Consider the following 27,838-nt stretch of genomic DNA (forward strand, 5'->3'; position numbering starts at 1 on the left):
GCTTACTGTATACTAGGCTGACCACTAGATGGGGCTAACTGACAAATGTATGTGAACAAAGAATATAGATTGATATAACAAACTATATATACAGCAATAGTACTCCTGCATCTGGTTGTGTTGACAAATAATGATGTGGATACTGAACACAATTTGTCAGCAAGCACATTACTAACAGTGACAGAAGATACAGGAGATGTTCTCTCCTCAGGTCCTCCTGGGGAAAGCAGTGTGCAGAAGGGTTCATTTTCTACTATATTGGATGGATATTTTCCTTGAGGTGTTATATGGACAAATGATCTCCCAGGCACATCACGTCTTTTCCTCTACAACACCTTTTTATTATTACTTTTTGGCATTGTATCATTACATGTGAGAATGTTATAAATGGATAAATCATGCTTTTACAGGTTACAGGCCTGTCTAGCTTGTTTCTTTCTCCATATATCTATACTCCTGCATTGTACCTTTGTATACCCATAACAATTATCAAAGTATATGTGTAATAAAACCTGCTGGCAACTAAGGAAAAGGGGTCCGATACAGAGAAGGCAGAAAATACAAACAATTACATGTTGTCAGCTTTGGGTGTCTGATACACATCTTGAACTGTAGAAACAAAAAAGTTCCAAGAGACTTCTGATGTCAAGCAGTAAAACAGGATCCTGTCCTGTTTTTGTTCCAGCGCAGTACTGTAACAGTCCATGAATTCCAAAATTAAAATGAAGCCCCTAGCGTTGCTATTGGTGGTGGTGACACTTCATTATACTGTTTACGTTGTCAAACATTGCATTAAATGTATTCTGCATAGATGTAAAAAAAAAAAAAAAAACACTCAATATAACTGCAAAAGTGTATAAAATAAGTAAGTAACACAGGAGAGATGGAAGAAAAAAATCTTTATTGAGTAACGTTTGATGTATTGCTGTGAACAATTTGCAATTATCTAGTGTTATATTTACATCTTGGCCACTACAAAAGGCACTTAACAAAATGAATCTTAATATAAACTCACAAAAGCCAGCACACCAGAGGCAAATGCATTTCACCGTCCACTTGTCCTTCACATAAGCCATTTCGAAAAAGGCATAGATAGCAAAATGTAGCACAAACATTTAGAATAGCAAGTTATTTAAAATAACTTATATCAAGGAAAAAAGCAAACTAAACTCTGAATAACGACCCTGTATATTTTCATAGGCTATTGCAGACTGGGTCACAGTTGATGTTTTGCATTATTACTCTTGATAGATCAATACTTCAAAAGGTGGTTTACCATCCTTCTGCAGCTGGAAATACTGAATGTACAGATATATACGTATATATAGCAGCCGACAGCCTGAGACTACAAAGTAACTAGAATTTTGAATGGAAGCCCCAAGATCATCTATATACTGTAGGTCTGTAATGTAAAGGAGCTGGCATGGTTATCATTTGAAGCCATATGCTAAAGCGGGACTGGCCAACCTGTGGCACTGCAGTTGTGAAACTTCAAGTCCCAGAGTGCCCTGCCACAGTTTAGGATTCCCGAACAGCAAAACTGTGGCAGGCCGGGACTTCTAGTTTCACAACAGCTAGCGAGCCGCAGGGCAGCCAGGCATGTGCTAAAGCTGTCCACAACCCATTTTTTTTTATTTAAATACTTCAATTTATTTTCAACGGTCTGTAGAAAAATGTAAAACAAATTCAAAATACGAAAGTTGGTACTATACACACACACACACACACACACACTCTCTGCTGTATTTGAGATTACTTTTGTCACTGAATGAGGTGACATTCTTTTACCGAGAAATCCATACTTCATATAACCTGGAAATCTTTGGGATACTCCTAAAGTAACCAATACTCTATAATGGACACCAATATAACACTGTTATGCAACTATTAAGGGAATCCTGTAGCGATGTGTATATTTTCATAAAGTATGTAGCTTCAATAGCATACAGTATTGTGCTTATGACTCCTTACACTTTAAAAAGGAACAGTTGTAGGTATTGGGGTGTCAATCCCCATATGCACTTGGCGATCCCTGCTGACGCCGACATTGGTGGGGAACCAGCATCAGCAAGGTCATACATATGGCGGGAAAGGAAGCGATGGCAGGGCTTCGACGGTAACCAGGACCTCCCTCATCTGTACACGCAGGTCGAGGGAGAGGGTCATTAACAATGCATGGGAGTGCACATCACAGAGTACACCCTGGACAAGATAGTAAAAGATATCGCTCAGAAAGCCGATAACCTTTACTATCTCATCTAGAGTGAATATGGCTTACATGTAGGCAGAGTACAAGAGCATGTTCCTGTCAATGGGATTCAAACCAGAACACAGACGTGCGTGTGCCCATCAGGAAGTACATATGCACTTGATGGAGGTCAGCATACTTTCTAATTGTCTGAGCTCATTTTGGCTATTCCTACGGATATTTTATAAAACACAGGGTTTGCAATAGTGTATTTACTTTTGATTTTCAAAGGGGTAGACCAGGGCTGTTTGTATTTTCTTTCAACTACATTACTACTTTTTACATTCTGTATCTGTATTTCTATTTAATTGTAATTTACATTGTAAATGAAACCTCAACTGTCACATCAACCAACATCTCCTTGACCTAAACCATGCACACAAAGGGGTTAAACAAAAACATGGAACCAGTACACTGACCGCATGCGTAAACTAGATGTATGTTTTCAAAGTCAAACCAGACATGGCGAAGTTTTGTTTCCCATATAATGTGAAACCTGTTGAGGCAGTTGGAGGTCTTAGTTCTGACGAAATTGTTCTGATCAGGCCTTAGTGTATCATCTCTGAGCTCACAGACTTTAAGAGAGGGCAAATAGTTGGTGCTCGTCTAGTGGGCGCATCTGTGGCCGCAGTAACAAGTTTATTTGTGATACCATGAGGAACTATAATCAAAGATAATGATGGCATATACTATTTCCAGAAAAACATCAGCTAAAACCAGCATGGACAAAAGTGTAAATTGAGTGCCTGAGAAAGAGGCATGGAGGATGATTGTGGCCAAGGATAAGAAGACAACTGCTGCAAAAGTGACTGATTAGCTTCATTACAGTGTTATACTCCCCATTTCTACAAGAACATTGAGGGAACTCTACAAGTACGATATTCATGGCTAACACGGATATATAATAGCCTAACAAACAATGGAAGACTGAAATCTTGGGGGAGATTTAATAGGATGAGAGATTCAGAAAGTGAGACATTTTGGTAAGAAATATCCAGTTTTTTTTAAAGCGGCAATCATTTATAATGCAAAACCAATTTGATTTTTCAAGTGTAAATGATTGAGCTTTAAAAAACTGGAGATTTCAAACCAAATCTCTCATCCCATAAAAATTTCACCCCTGGTCGGATTAATCATCCTTCACCCTGTTACCAACCACAGGAGGAGTTTACGTGTGGAGAACACGAAACCAAGCATATGACCAGGATTGTCTGGTACCAAGAGTGAAGCATCCTGGAGGGTTGGTAGAGATTTTGGCAGCCATAACATGGTATTCTGTTAGCCTCATTATCATCATGGATGGTCCTTAAGGATTATAGACATTTTGGCCAACCTGGTCCATCCCATTGTCAAGACATTGAGCATGTGACGCCTGGTACCAAGATGAGCAGGCACAGACTCATGTGGTAAGTGTCTTTCAATTGCGAGCTTGCAGATGAGTTCTCATCTTCACTGGTACCCCCAATCGCCAGAAATCAGTATCATAAAGCCCATGCGTTCGGTTTTGGACAACAGGGTTCGGTCATGTTATCTGCCTTCAACATCACTCTGGGAATTTAATCAAGTTTTTCCTAAAGAATGGTTTAAGATTCCATTGTCGACCATCCAGGCCTTATATTTGTCCATTACAAGGATAATTCAGGTTGCCTTGCATGCCAACAGGTCCTACACCCGATGCAGAGATAGTTTCCTAGGCATCTCCCTATTTTTGTATAACCTGTGTGTTTGTTTTATGTACATATATATACTGCAGGCCCATCTACAAGATGAGCAATGGGTGGAGGAATATGTGCCTTGTTTACTATGAATCATCTAAGTGTACATGCACCTGCGCAATACTAGGAGCAAAATATACCCCTCCTTGCAGACATAAATACACTTATGTGCTGATGTCTATTTATTATTAAAGATTATGAGCCACATTAGCATGAATATGCCATTTCTGAACATTGCGTACATGAAAATACCCTGTTACAACCTTATTCTGACGATCCGGATACAATTTTAATAATATGAACAACTCTGCATTTTGGTGGTTGTTTGCTCATTTTCAAAAGTACAGTATGTGCAGTGTGAATTCATGCAAGATACCCTATGCAAATGATGGTAGATTCAACTTTCCAATTATCCCTTTTGTTTTATATATTTGTGGAGGCTACAATGAGAGGTAAAGCTTTTCTTGTGGCTGATATCCCTTCATTTGCAAGTTGCAAAATAACAATAGTATGTAGTGGTGTTATATCCACTATTAGTACCATACATTAGTGTTCATTCTAGCACCCGCTATCTTTGAAAATCCATGCAGTTACTCTTCCCTGCCTGGGGTGTCACTGTCTGCTGTAGTGCTTCTAGCACAGCGTGGTCTGCATATCAGCACAGACCTGTGCTAGAAACACCACAGCATACAGTGACACCCCAGGCAGGAAACAGGAACTGTATGGTTTTCAAAGATAGCAGGTGCTAGAATGAACACTATACATGGTATTAACAGTAGGTACAAATATCAAACCAGGCTAAATAAATAAGTAAACTATCACCAGCTGAAACCTAGGCACTGTGCACACAGATTCCAAATAAAAAATATACTTGAGCATTTATTTGAGAACATCAGTTACTGGATACTGATCAGCATTTTAATAATAAACAAATACAATTAGACCGATGTTCCTTCAATAATTCCTGGCTTCCATTTGTAGTTGTATACATCACACTCCATGACCGTTTAAAAAAAACAACTAACGTAATATATACTGTACAATAGGCAAAATCTTGTGGGTTTCTTATTTCTTAATTCATGAACAGATAGAAATTCAAATTGAAAACCAGACATTTCTCATTAATAAATTCTGGAACTTTACAAACAAACAAAATATTACATCAGAGGAATAAATGAGTTTCAGTGCATCTCCTAACAAATATACATAATATATTCCTATATTTATATATGTATGGATAAGATCATATATACATATTTACGCTAATGCAATAATTTGGTTTGTAACTATAGCTATTAGAAGTAGTGATGTCATTGTGACATCACACAACATATAAACCATAAAAGACTCTCCCAGAAAACACTATATGAAACTATTGCATAGGACTAAAAATACAAAATGGTTTTGAGTGCCAAAACTATAGGTTGGGCCCGGTCAACCTGTGGCTCTACAGCTGTTGTGAAACTAAAATCCCAGCATGTCCTGCCATAGTATTGCTATTAGGGAATGCTAAAATTGTGATAGGGAATGCCTTGTGATACTGTGGCAGTGCATGCAGATGGAGAGCTACAGGTCGATCAAGCCTACAGTAGGCAATAGTGTAACAATGCAGTTGATGAAATAACATAATGAGTGTGTGTGAACTACATCAAAATATCTGCCATCCGGTGCAAACCGCTAGTATAACTGTTCAAACCAATAGAGACAGAAGATAGTATTTTGTATAAGTTTATCAGCGTATATACATACAACACTTGAGGCAGTTTAGTGTATCATGCATGAGATTGAAGCCATCCCGCAACTAGATGCAAATGAGAGCTCTTTATCGGATTGGGTGGTTAGGGGGTCTATTTGCTCCCCAACCACCAATTGCTTCCCCTGCAGCAAAGGAATAATGGCTAACTGTAAATACTAGCAGAAGTGCAGTAGATACTATAGCAGGCATGGCCAAACTATGGCCCTCCAGCTGTTGTGAACAACAAGTCCCATCATGCCTATCGCTAAAAACAATCATCTAGTGTGTATGCACCTTTAATGCTACGGGCTCAGTCTATTGAAAGGTCAGTTGGCTATGTCACTTAGGGACTTTAGATTGGTGGCAAACTCAACAACTATATCCCATCAGAGGTGTCACTCACAGAAGCAATAGAGATGCTTGCCTCTGGGCTCCAAGCACTGAAGGGACACCTGCATGTACAGCAGCACTGATGTGGTTCACGGTAGGACCAAAGTGTCACCGCTGCACTTCCAACAAAGCTCAGCGCAAATCCTATAGCAGAGTTTGTTGCCTCTATCTAATTAGCACCTGCCAACACCTGCAATAGGGGGACAGTAGAGCTCTAACAAGGATCTGCTTAGCCTACAATGTAGCAAGCAATGGTGCACCAGCATCTGCTAGAGCCTGAGATGGGACCCACCAGTGAATACTGATTCTGCTTATTGCAGATGGCTGAATCTCGTTAGTCTGATCCTGACTGGCCAAAATCAGACAGCAAAGCTAAAGCCCTGCCAATTCAGTGCAGGCTTTGGTCCATATAGTGGCTGAGAGCACTATTTATAAAGCGGGAGGCACCAAACTCTTGGGTGACGGATGAACTTACCCCTATTATGTAATAAGCACCCCTAAAGAGAGAACTAACAAGAATATACTGTAAATCAAATGCAAACCTACTTCCTTAAGCAGTTATGTCTAAAACATACTGTATAAGTAAGCTATGAAGCTATAATTACATCATCTTTTCTGCATTTTCAAACTTGTATGTATGTGATGACAAGCATGCACCAGTCTAGTGGCATACTGACTTTCTGGGAGGTCTTAATGTGGTCATCTCTGTCCCGACATTATTAATCCATACAGAAAAGGAATGTTGAAGAGACCTAAAAAACTGATATAAGCAAATTAATCATTATATTATAATATAGTGTGACAGAGACAGCATATGAGTAATGTGAAGGATCCAGACCAGATTTGGAGCAGTAGAAGCCAGGTCGGGAATCAGCGACACCTGTCAGTTCCTGATATAAGTGTTTCCAGGGCAGAGTGCAAGTGCTCTTGATGGTGGATTAGCTGCCCAAGCGATAAGCCAGGGTGTGGGCTATTGTAGGGACCACATTCAAGAGTCTGTTTATGCTGTGATTACCTGTATGTTGCTGCCTATGGAATTAATCTGGTGCGCTGTGACTTACTTTATAAAATAAAGTTTAAAAGTCTTCATCTGAATCCCTGTGTATGTGATCCTTGTCACAATATATAACACTAGCATATATAATAAAAATTGAATTGTGTCTACTAAACTGACATCAGTGCCACAATTTGTATCTTGTGCTATGACAACTTTCTGTACAGTAGTTTGTTTCCCTTTTCATTATCCTATATAAAATAACGCTGCTTTTCACCCATAGAGGGAGAGTTCAAGTGTTGTGTGTGCCATCAACTAGATGGCGCTGGATGGAGCAATTCAAGTGCTGCACCGCTTGGGACCGCTGACATTTTGGTTATGTTGTTTGTTTTGATGAGCTGGTTGCTACTTTACAGTATAATTGTTTCTGCCTTCTGTTGGTAAATGTTAGTGTATATGTATGTTCTGAGAAGCCAAAAGAGAAATACACTTTCTATGGCATTGCTGTGTTTGTGTAACCATACAGCTGTTCATGGGTGAAAAGTAGTGGGACAGAAAAAAAAATCATACTATCTATGTATAACTTTATTAAAAAATATATTGGACAATTGAATAGCACCTGCCACATTTCAATTAATTTGTTAGCTATGATCATTGTTTTAAAATAAAAGTTTAGCTGAATATGTTCTGCTCATGTGAATCACCTTTGTCCTTATGGTGTTACTAAAATGAACTAGATATACAGTAATGTACACTGCAGGGTTATAAAACAGAACACTGTGCTTACTGCTGTAAGTGCAGAATGACAATATACTGCAGGGGCAATGAAACACTACTCAGAGTGTACCAGAGATGCTGGGCTGCAACAACATGGGAATAAGTATTAAACTAGTAAGCCCGCTCGAAGCAAAAGCTTCAAAAGCTAGTCTGCTACAGTCTGTGTTTGTGTATGTGTGAGAAAAAAAAGTAGTTTCACTCTCTGCCAGCAGATAGCAGTGTTTCAGAGACTCACGGACACTAGATATATATAGATAATATGTATAAGGTCGCAGATGAAGCGCAACTGGACAAGGGTTCTAATTCAGTTCTCTTAGCAAAGCAAGGAAATCATGCAAATTGCAAAACGATGTTGTTATACAGGTGGTGCAGATGTAACATATGTAGAGAACTTTAGATTCGCGTGTGATGTGTTCAAACTAAAATCTAAATGGCATGTAAAAATAAAGCTAACATCTGTGGGCTACATGTAAAAGCAGACAGTATTTACTCCGCACAGAAACAATGTATTTGCTCCCCTTGCATTGCAACATGGTTTGTTCCAGACACAAAATTATTAGCTTTTATTGTTTTACTGAATCTGGATGATTGTGTGAAAAAACTGCACCGCTACATAATAGCACTTCATATACAGATTCAGACTCAGCTGCACACAGATGTACAAGTGTCCCGTATCAACCTAATCAGTGCAGTCTCATGAAGACGCATATTCAATCGAAAAAGAAGCTTGCCGCACACAGAGACTAGTGGTCCATGTGCACTAAGAAAGGACTGGCAAAAGTAATGACACATCGTATACCTTTTGTATAGTATGTAGCCTATGCATTTGTTTTGTAAGCAACATTAGCAAGATTGGTGACTGTGAAACAACTACTTTTTTAATTTTGAAGTGAACCTGCCATGTCCATAATATTAAAAAACATTATTCCAAATGAATAAACAATAATCTACAAGAAAAATGAAACAGCTCAGCTTCTAAGTAAACATAAGCCTCTGCTCTCTAATGTAGTGCCATATTATTTTTACAAGTCATCTATAAACTCTCTAACCTCTGCAAACTGTACTTTCAAACATAAAAGTAGAGAAAAGAAGAAGGAAAAAACTTTGAGCGTTTTTGAAACTGTTTCAGCGAGAAACTGTATAACAATGCTACCATGCAGCATTATACCAATAAAATAGTGACTGGTCCTTTTTATAAAAAGTTAATTGGATACAGTGTCTTTTCTGCAATAATTATTCATTTAAAATAACAGATTATTAAGGCACTTGGGGGATAACAATTCTCACATCTTATTGTGCAATGAATTCAGGATTGTAGTGCAGAAACCTGTAGTGCGTACATTACAACAGATTTTGGGACATTTTTGTTGCCATAGTTACCAATACAATGATTTGCCCTGATATGTAGCTAAACGAGCTCGAGCTATTAAGACACCAGAAGTAACAGAAATGATACACTAGTCAATTTGTATGCACCTATCCTGCACTGCATTTATAGGACATCTGGTCACCTATACTGTATGGTTTATAAAGAATGTTCTGAATTGCATGCATGGCACATATATCAGGTTAAGGTTGTTAAGATATAGCAAACAAGATTACTACTTACATGCAAAGAATGAGTGCCTAATTTACATTACTATAAGGTTTGTTTTATGTCAACCTGGATTCCTTATTCCCTAATCTGAAATACCTAATGTGGGATATTTTCTGTAGATGTTAAAAGGTTTTTGATCGTAAAACAGCACCTTATGCAATAGCTTGGCTTAAACTATCACATTTAACAACATATATAAAGTCGGTTAGTCTCATACTATAGATGTCTCTTATAATTTAGGTATCGGGTAAAAGATTATCTTCATATATACTGATAAAGTACAGTTTTACATTCCTCAGTCTACAGTGGCATCTTGTGGACACTGGTGGAACTTCAGTTACTGAACACTGAATTCAATAAAGCACATTTACCTTAATTAAAGCTGCAATCCCATTAAATCTTGTTTTTCCCCCCTACATACTGTAAATTACTCTGGTTACCTGTAGCAAGGCACAATGCATGGTTATTTTTTTTTTCTTTAGTGTTTTTTTCCTCTGAATTGCAATTAATGATTAACAGTTGCGTGTCATGTCACCATAGTCAAGACGCATGATCCGTGAGAAAACAGTTAAAAGAGCACCCATATTCTCAGCAGGCATAAATCTCTTCACTGTCCAACATGCCCTGCTCCTTCCTCTGCTATCACATGACCACCGAGGAGCTATTTAACTGGGTCCCTACTTGAGAGCTGAAATCAAAATGTGTTTAGCTGAAACACACAGTCTTGTAGTGGCAACCATGTAACGTAGCCATCACAGAGAACAAAGTTACAGAAGGTCATTGTGAACAAATGTTACAAGGTACAAATACAAGGTACAAATCTTGTTTAAAAAAAAAAAAAAGATAGGGATTGCAGTTAACAAATCATCTTAAAAGGTAGATGTCTTTCCCTTAAGTTACGATAAGTGCTTTAAGCTCAATGGATAATGGATAATAGGAAAAGCCTGGCAGTATGATTAATACACTTTAGTCGCGATCTGGTCAGGATGCTTAGATGATGCAGCACAGATATTCATATCATTACATAAACACACCCAAAATGGAAAATTAGGGATTTTTTTTCGTAACTTCTGCTTAAATTTTTACCCTCAAGCTGTTTGCCCCATCGCAATTTCCACGTTACTCCGTCTTGGTTAACAGAGGAGGAAAGGGAGTTGTTCTAGATTAAATTAAGACTAAAAGTATTATTGTTTCCACTCTGATAGTTTAGAGAAAAGGACTGAATACTAAAATTTCCACAAAGAAAATAGTCACTATATATAATATTCCATTTTTTCCACTACCAAAATAAATAACATAAGTTTGATCATCTAGACTGTATAGATCATTCAGGCATATACTGACAAGTCTGACAGCAATTTTAGGTCCACAGAATGCTGTAGTATGACTAGCTACCAGAGGGTAACATTATTTCAATTTCCTTCCCATTTGCAATAATGCCATTGTTAGAGCAGTGGTTACTGGACACATCTACTGGAGCTGCAAGTGATGATGGTTGGCTTGGTGCTTTGGCTGGTGGAATTGGAGAGGCTGGAGACTGCGCCAGGCCTGGCTTCTTTGGAGGAATGGGTGGAGGGTTCCCTCTTTCCACCCTAGATATGGTCGGGGATTTTATCCCAGGAGACACAGGACTGAGAGGACTGGAAACTTTAAGAGGGTTTGGAGAGTGACTTCCATCACTCTTCTGATTGGAGGTATTGGCAAGGTTTCTATAGTCTGTGCCAAATGGTGAGCTGTTGGGAGGTACAGATTTCCCAGAGGTCTGCTGGCAGGTGAAACGAGACAACACCTGAGTGACTGTATTGCGTGCAAGTTGCTTGGCTGCAGAATTATCTGCTAAGGTTGGGGACAAATCCCTAGAAGGAGGACTCTGCAATCCAGAAACATGCTGATCGTGTTCAGCTTGAGATTGAAATTTATGGCGGGCAGCATGAAATCGATGGTTGATGCCAACTTGGTAAGGTGACTGGTAGCTGGGACTACACGCTGTCCCAATCAGACGTCTTGAGAGGACTGGTGAAGAACATGGAGATGATGTTAAAGATGAAGTTGCTGTACTGCTCGGAGAGGAGGAAGCTCCACTGGAAGGAACTTGCCCTATCATATGTACAGGAGATTCTACTCTGACAGGTGAGCTTCCATTCTCAGACAGACTGTCATGACTTGCCCCTTTATCTTTAACGTTCTCACCTATATTCAACTTTAAGGTGTGTTCGTTGTTCGGGGATGATGTGCCACAGTGTCCATTTATCTTTGAATATGGCTGTGGAATTTTACTAGGCGTTGAAAGGGAAATGTTGTTGGCTTTTGTTGCAGCATCATTATTTTGTTTTTCGTATTGTACATTCTCTGTCTGGCATGACACTGATGATACCTGTGGTTTCTCCAGTGACACACTTGTGGATGTCAGCTCCTGGTGTGCCATTAAAGTTGACTCTTTGATCTCAGGAGCAGTCTTTAAATCTTTTAAGATATTCTTTAAGGACTCAAGCTCTTCTTTTAAAGCCTTGGTGCGGTTCTCTTCCCGATTGAGCTTGGCTCTTAGCTGTTCCCTTTCAATATCAAACTCTGAGAGTTGTTTCTCCACCTGGGCTTCCATCTGTAAGCCACGTTTCTTTTCCAGGGCTAGTTCTTCCTCAAGCTTGCTTACTTTGCTCCTTACCTTTTCCAGCTTCATGTTTACGTCTTCCAACCTTTGACCTTCCTCCACTGCCCTATTGTTAGCTTTTGTGCATTCTTTCATAAGGACGGAGGACATTTTCTTGTGGCGTGCTTTCTCTTCTTCCAGTTGAGCAGACAGCTTTATCTGTTCTTTTTCCAGCTTCTTCACATGTGACTTTTCAAATTCCAACTGTAAATGACGTTCATAGAAAAATAGTGAAGAAAAATAGACAATTAATGATTTTTATGGAAAAACAATTTACATTTTAGCTACAATATTAATATTTTTGTTATTATTTATACTAGACCATGAGACAGTTAAAATAGTAATTTACCTAATACACATAAGCCCAGATTTCTATTATATACTAATTAAAAGTTAAATATTATGTGAATTTCCAACAAAGACAGATTGAATATATATGGTTTTTTACATTTAATAACTAAAAACTTGCCTATCTTCTAACTTTTTCTGCCAGTAGAGTCCCAGTAAAGGGATGCTATTGACTGGAGGTGGGGGTGCGGGCCTGCAATATGCATCATTAGACCCCATCCATTTGCAGTGGGTGTAGACAATTGTGGGTTGCTCATGAGGGGGCAGTGCCAATATGACGTGAGTTGCATTGCAAAAGGTCATGTTGGCCCCTCCCCATTTACTAGAAATTTGCAGAATTATCCTCCTGTTATTGTCCACTTCGTAATGAAGAGGACCGCCTAACCTTCCAGGGGTGTGGGGGACTGACTGCAAATTTGGAAGACTTCTCCAATTTACGTTAGATTAGGCAAGTATGAAAAGAAAAATAGCAGATACATAGGTTGCTTAGGTTTTAATAGTATCGAGTCCAGTTCAGCCTGGTGATGGCAAAACACACCTGGAAACCAGGCTGAAAATGGACCTAATTCAGACTTGATCACAGAGCACAATTTTTATCACATGGACAAAACCATGTTGCACTGCAGATGGGGAAAATGTAACATGTACAGAGAGAGTTACATTTGGGTGAGTTGTTTACATTTTGTGCAGGGTAAATAGTGGCTGCTTTATTTTTAGATTGAAATTTAGATATCAGTTTGAACACACCCCACCCCAAAAAAAGGCCCCCATACTCAGGTCCGAGTTGTCATAGGGACAAGTTGGACCTGATTTCTCTTCAATTTTCCCGGTAGCTTCCTGGGAGGGCTACATATGATTTGGCACTTGATGTGCCATTTTTACATGTGATAAATCACATGCAATACAGATGTAGCCACTGTCATCTATCCCTATAATAGGATTACTCTGCAAATCCCCTACTCCAGTGGTTCCCAAACTGTGTGCCTAGGCACCCTGGGGTGCCCCGAGATACTTGCATGGGTGCCTGGAGTTGATGGTCCAAGACCAATTCAAGTTATTTATATTCAATGTAACAGGCAAAACCAGTGCTTGTGGCCATCAAATCCTGTTCCTTACCACATAACTGACCAAAAGGATGACATATAAACCCGATTTACTTAATTTAATATTTGTTTATGTATTTCGCAATAAGAAACATTTGGCCTAGGGGTGCCTTGAAAAAATGTTGATGCTCTAGGGTGCCGGGAGTCAAAAAAGTTTGTGAACCACTGCTCTACTCTATCGTTCTATGTATTGTATTGCAGCTGAGAGCAATAGGATAGCCATGCTGAGCGATGGCCTAAGGAAGATAGAGGAGATGGGCTCCTACTGTACATCACATGTAAAAACTCCTGGGGAGCTGCCAGGGGAGTTCAAGGGAAATCTGATTAAAAAAAACCATGATGTGCCGCTGATGGTACGATTCCAGTACTATCCAATGACACATCAAAACACCTCCCATTTGGGCTGATTTTACACGATATATTGACACGATCCGTTGGAATCGGGTAAAATCGTCCAAATCGGACCTATTGTAGGGGAGTATGGGCAACATTACGCTTTCTGTACATGTTTGCATGGTTTTGTCCATTTGAGAAAAAATGTGCTTTGATATACACTGGATCTAGTGAAGTGCCCATGACCCATCGCATGTAGTTGCTGTGCAAGTAACTAAAATACAGACAGAGCTGAAAATATGTAGTCAGTCAGCCTACATACCTTTTATATGCTCCACTTCCCCATATTCACTGCTCAAAATGCAAGGGACTGCAAGTACTTTGTACACAACATTGTATGACTTTCACAATGACTACATGCTCATACACTTGCATTCATCACTAAATCAGTCCCATTGTGGGTATTATAGCTTATTGTAAGAGAAAATCAGGAGCTTCTAGTGACACAGGACCCAAATTAGAAGTGCATGCATTGAAGATGTCTGCACAGTTATTTCATACTGCATGAAAGGTCTAGGAAACCCATACTGCATACACACAAACCAATGCTACAGCGACAAAGGGCAGATTTATTAAGCCGGCCAATCAGTTCCTAACTGTGAAGTTACAGGTTTGAAAAATGATAGGTAGGAGCGGATTGGCCGGTGATAAAAACCAGACACTTTATCACTTCACCGAGCTTAACAAATCTGCCCCTGTGTTTGATATCACTGCAATTTTAGATGGTATCTGCTTAGCTTACATTACTAAAGTGTGTGGTTACCTACTGAGCGAGCTGCTTACCAAAACGTGTAGTTACGTTTAGCTGGTTACTACAATGTGTGGCAAATTGCTGGGTTAGCTGGTTACTATAGCGTGCAATTACCTGCTGAGCGCGCTGGGTACCAAAATGTGTGGTTACCTGCTGAGCAAGTTTTTCTCTTTCTTTCTCGAGCATGTATGTGACATCATCTCCATCAGCTGCATCTTGAGCATGTCTCCTCCGCTCTTCTTCCAGGTCTAGGATTACCTGCAACATGTAAGAGAAAGTGTGTATAGAAACTAACAGAGCTACCTAGAATAGACACAAGAGTATAATTGAATCTCTTTTCCAAACTTGATGCTTTTTGGTTACTATAAGACCCTATGGGGCCAATACAATTGTAAGTGTGTTTACAGTATGCAGTCAGAGCGCTTGTAATGACAACACATCATGACCACCACATTGGTAATTTCACCTCACACCTCATTATGGAGTGCAGGAAACTAAGCAACATTGTATTCTAATTATGGGCACAGCACAGTATATGCAACTGAACTGGCTCCTATAAGTAAAAAAAAAAGAACAAAATCCTAGACCAAATTTTAATCCAATGGAATATGCTGCACTATATAAGAAAATGTTAATAAAAAAAAAGAAGTACAGGCAACATCATATGTTCTCAAAATATTCCCTAAGCCAGAAAATAAATAAATATATATATATATATATATATATATATATATATATATATATATATATATATATATCTTAACAGTAGCCAGAGTCCTAAGACTAAACCCAGCCAACATCTTAACTTACTGGAGGAGGGGGGGGGGGGGGGGGGGGGGGGGGGGGGGATGGGAGACTTTATTTTTGGTTTACTACTACGCCAAGTACTAAAACATACATTCAACAAAATTCAACTACAGTTCATAAATAATACAATTTTGTTTTAAAACTTCTGTATAAAAAAACATCCTACATAAAAATAGTAATATGATAATAATCAAATTTACTCAAAAGAACTTCCTGTGGAGGAAAAGGCTTTCAAAATATTTCGATGTTTTTACAATCTGTGATCTCCAACGCCTACCCGACTGGAACAATTAAAAAAAAATCATGAAGGATGCGACCAATCTCCTATGATATTTCATGCCTGCATCCTAGCCCTGAGATTTATACAAATAATTTATGTGGCTGTCCTAACAAGGGGGAAAGGACACACACTTGAGGAATCTCTGTCCACTTGAGGTAAACTTCCCCATACTGCTTCCTATTCATCAAAACTATAATCCAGTGCCAAGATGATGCTGGAACCCCCGAATTAACCAATTTGAGATATAATATTACAGGGACAACTGTGTTGCATACGGATCTGAAGCCCATAAACTGTGTATCAATCGCCGCCGGATTAGTGGTGCATTTTCCAACCAACGGTGGTTATGTGTATTGCATACATATTGTATGGTGTAACTCAACACCCCTCAATGCGTCTGAGCGCTCTACAAAAGTGGTGCACCAAAACCCTTGCCTAGGCGTGCTAGCGCAATTGATGGGTGTGGCTCCATTATTTATTTATTTATTTATTAACAGTTTCTTATATAGCGCAGCATATTCCGTTGCGCTTTACAATAGCAGACAGTGATACAACAAAACAGGGTATTTACAGACAGTCAAAATGTAGGAGGGCCATCTGTATGGTTTCTGCAGGCAAAGGTAATAGGAAACACATTCACAGCAACTAAAGATAATTCAGATCAAAATCAAATAAACATAGGCAAAGAGATAAACATAGCTAGGAACAGTAAAAGCGCAAACAAGATCTATGTGTGCAAATGCTACTAGCATAGGAAAAATAAGCCCAGAACTAATTGCAATGATAAAGGGATGATCAACATATTGTGGCTATAACAGAGTCATGGTGCAATGAAAATCATTACTGCGACATAGCTTTGCCAGACTATACATTATTTATGGACAGAATTGGAAGAGCACTAGGCAAGCCTCCACAGTGGCAAAAAAACAAAAGGCGTGGCTTGACTGTACTGCATTTCCCACAAAACCATGCTCCCAATCAAGATGTCACGTGGCGGAGTCCAGGAGGGACACAGCAGTTGCAGAAGAGAGGAGATGGTGTCTGTTATCCAAAGGGCAAAGTCAGTTGTAATGGCAGAACAATGCTTCACACACCTTGAACAATCTCCTAAAGAAAGGAGGATTCCTGGAATGTGCTACTGCAGGAAAGAGAATGCAGTGTTCGAAGCTTCACCCTCTCTGACATTGGGAACTTCTTTTATTGGGACAAATCCTTTTCTAACTCACCGTTCCTGGGCAGCATGAAGCAAGCTCTCAATTGTATAGTGTAGGAGGGGAAACCTGGCAAAATCCAGGACCACACCTCAAAATGGAGGTACAGTATGCGGCTGTACCAGGGCCTAGGCAGTCTTACAAAGCACATACAATCTGAATACGACCGCAATGAGTACTGACAGATCAGATGTGCAGCATGTCTGATCTGAGGGCCGACCTCACAACCAACAGGAGCATGCATCGTAACGAGAATATGCACAATGGCCCTTATTCAGATCTGATCGCAGTACAAATTTGTTCTGAAAATGGGAAAAAACATGTGCACTACAGATGGGGCAGATGAAACATGTATAGATAGTGTTAGATTTGTGTTAGTTATTTTGTTTCTGTGCAGGGTAAATACTGACTGCAATATTTTTAAATTGCAATTTAGATTTCAGTTTTAACACACCCCACCCAAATCTAACTCTCTCTGCATATGTTACATCTGCCCCGCCTGCAGTGCACATGGTTTTGCCCATTTTGAGAACAAATTTGTACTGCGATCAGATCTGAATAAGGGCCAATGTGCACACGATCCGTCGAGATTGTGCGTTTGGGGCTAATGCCGTTCTGGAGTATGGGGGCCTTTACAACAAGGCCCTACTCCTCAGGCACCTGAAGAAAATGATGGAATTATGGTGCTGTAAGGGGGGGGGAATTTACAATTAAAGTTGCAGTTTACATTAAGACCATCTCCAGCGCAAACCTACAATACCATAGTCCAGTTTTCCTCAACTTTGCTGCCAAAGAAAAATGCAACTTTTGTAGTGCATCAGGGTTTGCTCAAGGTGCAAAGTTACCTGCTAAGGAATAAGAGCACTTCCTAAATTGCTTAGAGGTAGTGACATAAATTCCTCATCTGGGAGTATATTTATTGATACAATGACTATCTAAATATATTCAAATTCCTTTCTAACCAAAAAACACAATAATATTGACGTTTGCTTGTTGGGAGAATATGCACTACAAATATCTTTACTTTGACTGAGTTTTTCTTTAGACACTAAATGCACACAGTTATTTAAGGACAATGGTCAAAACCAGAAACCGGAAGTGTTTTTATAGACTTTGGTAATCACTATTGATTGCTAGGGGTGTTTTGTAGATTTGCATTTCAAAGTAATGTTAATATAAAATAACCCACAAGGTATTTTAAGGCTTAAACAAACTACATAACTGATCATAAAATCATAAAATTAATTTACACATTAATGCTATATTGGCAATATATTAAAAAGCCACTAGAGGGACCCCTACTAAAAATTTTGTGCAGTTCTGAGAAATGATTTTAAAAAATGATTAACGTGGGCATTATAAAAGGGTAAAACTAGAAGTTCATTCTGATTACATTTTCAGACAAATGGCATGTTTTACAGTTTTAAATCTCCGTGTACTTGTACTTTATATGCTTGCAATGCATTAAAAATGCTGCTGCCTGCTTTTAAAAAGGGGAGATTTCCCAGTAAACAACTACAGCGGTACTTTTGTATTATCACGGCGCCCACTACTCCATTTGCTTAGAGGGTTATTCAGGGTAGTGAAATCGCATCGCATGCCATATTGTATGGCATGCGATGCGATTTTCCTATGTAATGTATTCACTGCTCTGAGTCAGTGAATCCATTAAAAAGATAGGATGCGATAAAAAACCGGATCGCATCGCATTCCATTATTGTATGGCATGTGATGCAATGAGATATCGGTTCTGATGGAACCTAGAACAATGGCATTTAATGGTAAAATTACATATGTCATTTATTTTGCCCCCCTACCCCCCCCCCACTATCCACGTCATCCTGAAGCGTGGCGAGCGCAGCGAGCCCCGCGAGGGGTGGCGGTACGCGTCCAAACCTACCTTTTCATAACCCCACTATCCACGTCGGTGTGGAGTTGATTTTATATAGTGTGGTGAGCGCATCGAGCCACCGAGCCCGAGAACGTGGCGAGCGCAGCGAGCCCCACGAGGGGACACGTACTACAGGTAACATAATACACATGCGCTCGCCACGCTTCGGGCTCGCCACACTATATAAAATCAACTCCACGCCGACATGGATAGTGGGGGTATGAAAAGGTCGGTCGGATGCGTACCGTCACGCTGCAATGTGATTTCACTACGTTTGCGTACGTAGTAAATTTGGGTGCCGTGATAATACACAAGTACCACTACAGCTAATGGATGTGTAGTCCCATAAACTATAGTGATCAATCACAGCAGTTCACAAAAATTGAGGGAGGAATTTATCATGGGTTGGGGAGAGCTAAAGTACCAGGAAAATTACTTTATAACTGTCATTTTACAGGCTGTGTTTGAAAAATGAAGGTAGAAATTTGATAGAATGGTACTTTCTCGTCCTCCTTCCCCTAAGTGAGTCATAAAAGATCACTTCCCTTTCCACTCACGCATAAAAAAACAAATACAGTGTATATCCAATGTATTACCACGACAAACGTATCAGTTTTATACCACTTTCACACTGCCTAAACGTTTAAAAAACCGTTATTTTGAAACTGTATTTAAAATGGGTCTGAGCCTTCACATTGCAGTAGATTACCGGTTTAAATACCATTCACATCAGTCAACCCATTTAATCCCCTTAACACGTTTCAAGGCAGCCAGCCTATCACAGGTCTGTAGTCTGTTGTTTTTACTAAATACCGTTTCAGAGCCATTCTCACTGCATAAAAAATGGCTCTGAAACGTGTAGGACTCTGCTTTTTGAACGTTTTGAACTACTGGTTATCTTTAACCGGTAAATTAACTCCGGTGCTTTCCCACTGCAGCCTTAAATGCTTTAAAATGGAAAAAAACAGCAATACAGGTCGAGTATCCCGTATCCGAATATCCGTTATCCGAATTATTTCGAAATACGGACATTCCAGAAAGTGAAAAAAAATTTTTTTTTTGCTAAAAACTCACTGGGGACATTTGTAACAGCATCACTGGGGACATGATATGTAACTGGCACTATATATGTGCAAGACAATGATTGCTTGGCATTCAAATTCAGTGCTGAGATAGTACACACATTTTGTTTCACATTTTGAAACCTTGTTTTTTGAACAATTAAAATATATTTGTGTGTATTTTATGTGGTAATAAAATATATTTGTGTTTATACAGCATAAATGCAAGATACTTCAAAATACATCATTGAAATATTAAAATATTCCGAAATACGGAATAATCCGTTATCCAAAATTCTCCTGGTCCCGAGCATTTTGGATACGGGATACTCAACCTGTATATACCATTTAACAAGTGTGGTGTGAGAGGTTAAAAGGAAGAAAAAAAATGACAAATAAGGATTCCCATTTAGCTCATCTTTCTTCTGCACAGAGAAACACGCCTAAGGAATAAACAAAGCTCTTTGTGTGACATCATGCAAACCGTAACATTCCTTCTGACTGACAAAGCCTCACACAGACTATCAAACTGCGACTGAAGCATTACTGACTACTTTATTTCCCCTTAGAGCGGATAATACCCTATGCTAGACTATATTTTCACCCACTTTCAGCATCTCTCCCATTATAAAAACCCTTTTTGCATGGAGAGTCTTTGCATGCAACCTTTTCCATTAATATGCAACGTATTTGCAAAATAATGCGAATAGTACGCACAAGCAGCTCATAATAATTAAAATGTGTCTGCATACGAAATGTAATGTAGAATTTCATATGCAGATATAGCAGCAGTCACACAGAATATATGCATGGTGCATATCATTTTAATCAGAAGTGTCTGTTGGTGCACCTTCTTTGCATCAATATGTGAAGGAGCCCAAAGCTATCAGAGTTTGCACAGGACCCGTCAGCCCATTCATGCCAGGAATCTCCCGCTGATGGTGTATTAAGGCAAGATTTATCAGGACACCTTTGTATAGTATATATATGCATTATTTATCATTCAGGACACATGCAAAGATGTTTCGCAGATGACCAAGGAAGTTGTGCATCACTATTTAGATACGGAGTGACTTCTAGGAGATCTAGAGGAAAGAAGACCAAACAATCACAAATCAAACCTTTCTGTGCCGGCTTTCGGCAGCAGCCAGTTGGGCCAGCATTCTCTCCTGCATGGTCTTGCATTGCTTCATCACCTCTTTCAAGATGTACAGGGGATTGGAACATACAGGGGGCCTCTGTCCGTGATTGTCTTCCTTGAGGGTCTCATAATCCCTCTGCAGGGCAAGTAAGGGGTCGCTGATATTAAATTTGCCATAGCGTTCCTCGATGAATCTATCTTTATGCTTTGCCTGAAAAAAACAATATAAAGATACATAAATAAGCAAATAGAAAAAAAGAACAAAGCCAAACATTGCACCTATAATTTGTATATCATGAACTTCTTCCAAGGTTATATATCACAGCAGCTGGTGTTGTGCCTGGTGTATCACTGCATGGATGTATGCTTACATTACGCAAGCAATGCATTTCACTTATAATAAATGGTGTAGGTAATAGCTACACAGCATGGGGTTAAAACGATATTATTTTATTCGAAATCAGACACGGAGGCCGCACAGTAGTCTGAGAAATAAATAAATGTCCAGACTGGGTGGAACTGTACTTCTGCCATTAATGTATCATTTTTCCATAAACTCAAGTTACCAGACTGTCATTTAACAGACACATAAAACTTACTGTCACAACTGCTAGAAGAAGATTTATAATACAGCTTTAACCATATCATTTATGTGAGATTAACTGTACATAGGGAAGTCATAAATGTTGTGTAGCCAACGAACTACAGTGAACGCCCATCACATGGTAAGTCAGCAGCTTCTCATTTGCCGTTGTCCAATAAAAGGCAATTAACATATTTCCCAGAGTGCACTGCATCATCCATTAATAATAGCGCGACAGTGAGAGTCATTTATCTGCTCTGTTCTGATTGGCTGCTTAACCACAACTTTCAGGATGCAAAAAAAAATGTTTTCCCCTTTATACAGTATATTATATACTCTATTTTAATGAACTCTTCCTGCAACTTTTACTAATCAGATTATTTGTGCATTTGTATATTTTTTTTACCAAAGAGCCAGTTTATCAATGTCTCTTTCCAAGGATATGTAACATTCTGCAGTTCTAAATGGAAGGTATTACAAGTTGTACAAGTAGAAATCGGCACGATACAGCCAATAGTGGTAACAACTTCCTGAAACATTGGAAATATGCTGTGTATGTAAAAAATACATGTCATAAAACCAATCTGTATTTTAGACTTCATATTGCAGTGTTATAGTAAAACACCTGTGTATATATCAGTAAAACACCTGTGTATATATCCCTGACCTTAATAAACATACATTACAGTTTTGGAGAATTTGTGCTACACTAAACTTTCTTTCAGCTTCCTTCTTTTACTTGCATTGTTAGGATAGCCGAAGCTTCCAGGCCATGCTAAGAAAATAATAATTTTACTTAAATAGCGCTCTTTCCAATAGGACTCAAGACGTTTAATATAATTGCTACAGAAACAACAAAGTACAGAAAAGCTTTTCCTAAAATACACATGGCGATATTAAAGGGACAGTTTTTGAAGGATGCAAAAGTGGGAGCCTCTCGATCTGTACGTGGAAGCAAGTTCCATTTGGCAGTGCTTCCATTCCCAGCGGAACGTACAGTAAATGCCATAAGATGGCAGCACTTTTAGCCCACGCTAGGATGGCAGAGCTTGCATGCAATGCTAGGGTGGCAGAGTACCCATGCCATGCTAGGATAACAAAGCTTCCCTGCCATGATAGAATGGCAGAGCATTCATGCCATACTAGGACAAAAATGCTCCTCTACCATGCTAAGATGGCAGAGCTTCTTTGACATGGGTTTTTCACTTTTTTTGTCCCGAATGTCCTAGTGCAGGCATTCCCAAGCACGGTCCTCAAGGCACACCAACAGTGCAGGTTTTAGTGATATCGAGACTCCAGCAAAGGTGGTTGTATCAAATTAACTCAGGTACTAATTAAGTCACCTGTGCTGAAGCCTGGATATCACTAAAACCTGCACTGTTGGTGCAGGACCGTGGTTGGGAACGCCTGTCCTAGTGGATGGTAGGGCATGAAATATCACCTGTTGGCACAATGGCTCAAAAAAAAAAAAGTGAAAAACCCATGTTGACCTTTTGATTGTCTACCTAATGCTTGTGTCGATCTTCGGCACGTCAACCTATTTCATGTGCTAAGCTATGTTGACCCAATGCATGTCGAACTTATATGCGTTGACTAACGGCCATTCACCAAAAGAACAAGGAGATGCTGATGACGCTGCAGACAGAACCAGTGTCACTTTGTCTCTACAGAATGAGAAACTTCTTCCACCTTCGCTAGACTACTACTTCCTCTTCCGCCATTACCAATATTATATTCAAGTACCCGCAACTACTCTGCAGCGTACCCCTAGGGGTACAAGAACCCCAGGTCAAGAACAGCTTTGTTTTTGCACGTAGGCTGCAAATATGTACGCAATTGTGAATGATTTTGCATTGAGGAGGTGGGCCTCTCTTTTCATTCCTAGAGGTCAGCTGCACTAGCTAACATTAGCCGCTCTGTAGCCTAGAAAATTAAATTGCATTTGTGTACAAACATGAATTAGGCACAATGTGTCTTTAAAACAGAGATGTGTAAATAAAGTGCTCAAACATCATACAATTTTGCATTCAAGCTCTGCCGGCGTGTGCACATGCAATAAAGGATCACAGGCCAGAGACTTCCTCTGATTCACAAAGACCAGTCCCTGTAGAATGACATTTCACCACACACCCTTATCTTCTACATTACACATATACTTATTTATTACTGTGGTATCCGCCCTGCTCAAATGTTTCTCAAGACCTTTGGAATCTATCCTACTACAGTATTGGTGGGTGTGCCAGGCCTGTCTGTCATATAGTTCATACTGTAGCTGTCCTATAAACTCTGCTTTAATATGCAGCTTTTACGCCCTCATGTTTCTGTCAGACTGCTTTTTTTCTTCATATGTGGAATTTCCATATGCAGTCCGGTACATTTCACTAAGTGTTAAGTTATTATTTTTCTGACCAAGTGAATAAAACATTAATTTTATGATTCATCCTCCAAATAATACAGTAGGAGATGCGTGATTGCCCCATAGCTGGATGATACAATGGTATTATGAACATAGCTCTCATCAAACTAATATCTTCCAAATACACTTTTACCTCTACATAAAAAAGTGGAGAAGATTTTTTTTAGTGTTTTCATGAACGTATAAAAAAAAAGTTACTAACAAGTCAGATACAGGCAAAAATACAGAAAGAAGCAGATAAAGCCAGAGATTTCAGAGAACTACAAGTGACCGTTCTGTAACTAGCTGAACAGATGAGCCGCTGAGATATGGAATGAGAAGACAAGAGATCTTGTGATGATGAGACAGAACTAATAGTAACCACATGCATATTTAGCTGCAATATTGTTTTCATTTAAATAATTGTTCGCATGAACTGGCTTGGAGTCTAGAGGAGGCAGCATATTCTATAATCCAGCCAATTTTTGCTTTATTTTCTCATCTATTTTGCTGGCCAAACAATCAGATACACCCAATTAATTCTTAAGCTAATTTCACCAGGGAAACATTTAATTATCTGCAGTATCAAAAGCTAGGACTCATCTTCTAGCATTTTAAATAATATATCTGATGAATAATAGCCGACAGCTGATTGGTTGTAACTTCTGCAACTCTCCTCTTTAAGGGGAGATGTATTACTACTTCTAAAGGATCATACACACGTTGAGATTTGCGCTTAGTGATGTGTTCTAATCGATTTAGTGTAGGCAAGTTCACGGTGTCTAGATTGTCTCTATATACTTGGGGCGATGTGTGCTAACCATTGTGTTATCTATGCACTTGCTAGGCGATCTGACTGAACTAAATATCTGAGCCGGCGATGGCAATGCACTGGACCTCACATTGCCATTGCTATGGGGTGCGGACACTGAATGATTTCTGTTTAATGTCTAAGTTATCTAGACAGATCGCTTAGTAAATAGGCAAATATCACCCCATGTCTATGCCACTTAAGTCTGGGGTATTTCTCAAACAGCTACCATGTACCCTCTTGCGGCAGGTACACACCATACAATTATTGAGTGATTTTCAAATAATCAGATGATCACCCTTGTTTTAGTGTAGTGCAGGCATTCGGTCCTCAAGGCACACCAACAGTGCAGGTTTTAGTGATATCCAGGCTTGAGCTCAGGTAACTTACCTGAGTGATTCTGATTAAACCATCTGTGCTGAAGCCTGGATATCACTAAAACCTGCACTGTTGGTGTGCCTTGAGGACCATGGTTGGGGATGCCTGGTGTAGTGTGTAGACATAACTGGTTTGGAAAAAACATTGATGAAAATGTCCATAAATGTTCTGCTTTGATTTACAGATCATTTAGACTAGAAGATATCAGCCAAAGGGTCCAGATATTGAGCACTCTGGACAGTCTTGATAATCTGTCTGTATTTTTGACAGATTCAGTGGGTTTTACAAAAAAATAATAATAATAATAATAATAATAATAATAATAATAATAATAATAATAATAATAATAATAATAATTCGGGTTTGTGAGCTCAGTTCAGTGTATAGTGTTTTAGCACTTTCATCATATTGACGGGTGATTCTAGTTCTTAAGCAGACATATAAATTAAAGAACGTATAATTCTGACCACACACATTGTAATTCTGCCACTTCTACTGAAGTAAGTGACAAATCTCGTTATCTCGTGTGAACAAATCATGCTGAATTTAACGTTTTGGCTGGATGTCAATGCTTGGGGTTATTTTTGGTTAATTGCAATGCTTTGGTATTTCTATCAGACACAGGGGATCAGGACTATGTGTTGACATGGTGAATAGGTTGACAAAAGAAAAAAGGTCAACATGGTAATGGTCGACATTAATGGTTTTAAACTGTTCTGTGTCAACCCATGTCGAACTTTTGGAGTCGACTAACTACCATCAGAAGGTCAGAAGAGAAGCACTAGTGGTAGCATCTTCTCCTCATGGCATGCTGCGTTGTGGTGGGACAAAATTGAGGTAATTTACATTCAATACTGTGCCAACATAATAGACAGATTAAAGAAAAAAAATTAGCAATGGAACAAAAAGGTCACTTATTTTTATAAAATATTTTATCAAATCTTTTACTGCTGGTGATACATGCTTTTCATTTACCGTAATGATATTCAAGCCTTCTCTGAGATTCCCCAGACAGAGTGCATAATTTGTACCCTGCGTATTGTAAGAATGTTAATTACCACAGCAAATAACATTTGTCGGTGTTCCTAAAATGTAACGTGATCATTTACTATGTAACGTTAAATGAAACATGTGTTGAATGTATCCTGTAAACCAGTGGTTCCCAAACTTTTTGAATCATGGCACCCTACAGTATCAGAATATTTTGTTACTGTTTGTTACTGAGAATTAAAAAAAATATGTATTAAATAAGTTGTGATTAAATTTTACCCTTAGGTCCAGTTATGTGGTGAGGAACATCATTCACTTCTGTTTACCCACATATTTTAAAATTGGAAGCCACAATCACTGACCATAAATTATTTGAAATGGTTCTAGACCCCCAACTTGAGGCACCCCTGCAAGTGCTCTGATGCACCCCAGGGAGCCTAGGCGCACAGTTTGGGAACCACTGCTGTAAACTCTTAACAATTAGCATGTTTCCCCTAAATTGCAGTGTAGAACAGTGGTGAGTACCCTCAGCTCTGTCACCGCTTAGCCAGATACATAGATATGGGGGGGGGTTGTAATGTATACTACACAGCAACAAAATGATTCATGAATGGCAAGAAGGAAGGCATCACCATAGGTTGTATAATTGTACCTCTACTTCTAAATAAATCTGTGCGCATAGCAGAGGGGGGGGGGGGTTTAATGTATACTACACAGCAACAAAATGATTCATGAATGGCAAGAAGGAAGGCATCACCATAGGTTGTATAATTGTACCTCTACTTCTAAATAAATCTGTGCGCATAGCAGAGGTAGATAGGATTATGTGGTTAGTGGGGGGAAAACCTTCAAGCCCTTCCCTTTGCATAGCTGAGGTTTTTGTTTTTGACAATCAAGAAGACTGGCTGTTCCACATTCTATTGATACTACACCTGTATGACTGCAGAGTACATTACTAGGATGAAATGTATCCTTCCTTATGAGTCATGCTATCATGTTTACCTGCAGTCTGAAAATCCAGCCTTCCTATAAATCTATCGGGGCTTTGTAGTATCAGTATATCAGTCTGTGTTTCATATAGGGATGTAATACTGTAACATACTGCTGGTCAAGATGTCAGCAGCGATATTTAAAAGGTCAACATGAGTTTTACACTTTTTGAGCCGACAGGTGGTATTTCATGTTCTAGTGTGGCGAGCGCAACGAGGCACCGTGCCCAAAGCATGATGAGCGCAGCAAGCCATGAGAGGGGACCCAGTACACTTTTATGGTGTCCATGTCCACTATGTTGACATTCGGGGCAAAAAAATGAATTATTTTCTTCTACGTTATTGGAACAGAGGCAGAAGTATTATGATTTGTTTAATTAGTAATTAGTATTTTTATTTGCACCTAAAAAAGTTTGAAATGATTAATTATTTTGGTTGTAGCAATAAGGTAATTGTGGGTACTTAGACCCACTAATGGAGTCGGGCCATTTGATGAAAAGAACCCTACCACATTGCATATTATCTTGTTTACCCAGTAAGCCTAAAGTAGAGTTTTCTTGCACTGATACCAATCATGGGAACTGGCAAGCCTATTGAGGTCAT

General features: G+C 39.2%; 1 protein-coding gene across 1 annotated transcript in view; it reads right to left on the reverse strand.

Moving 5' to 3' along the window:
* Positions 1-4,649: 4,649 nt before the first annotated feature.
* The window catches only part of CTTNBP2NL (CTTNBP2 N-terminal like), a 43,178-nt gene continuing 19,989 nt past the window's right edge, over positions 4,650-27,838 (reverse strand). The window contains exons 2-4 of the mRNA XM_083172790.1: positions 21,070-21,300; positions 14,849-14,956; positions 4,650-12,307 (exon numbers count right to left, since the gene is read on the reverse strand). Of these exons, the coding sequence (XP_083028916.1) occupies positions 10,844-12,307; positions 14,849-14,956; positions 21,070-21,300 (1,803 nt within the window). The 3' untranslated portion in view covers positions 4,650-10,843. The remainder of the gene's footprint in view (positions 12,308-14,848; positions 14,957-21,069; positions 21,301-27,838) is intronic.

The sequence above is a fragment of the Crinia signifera genome, chromosome 2 (assembly GCF_055691185.1).
Source record: "Crinia signifera chromosome 2, ASM5569118v1, whole genome shotgun sequence".
Taxonomy (NCBI): Eukaryota; Metazoa; Chordata; class Amphibia; order Anura; family Myobatrachidae; genus Crinia; species Crinia signifera.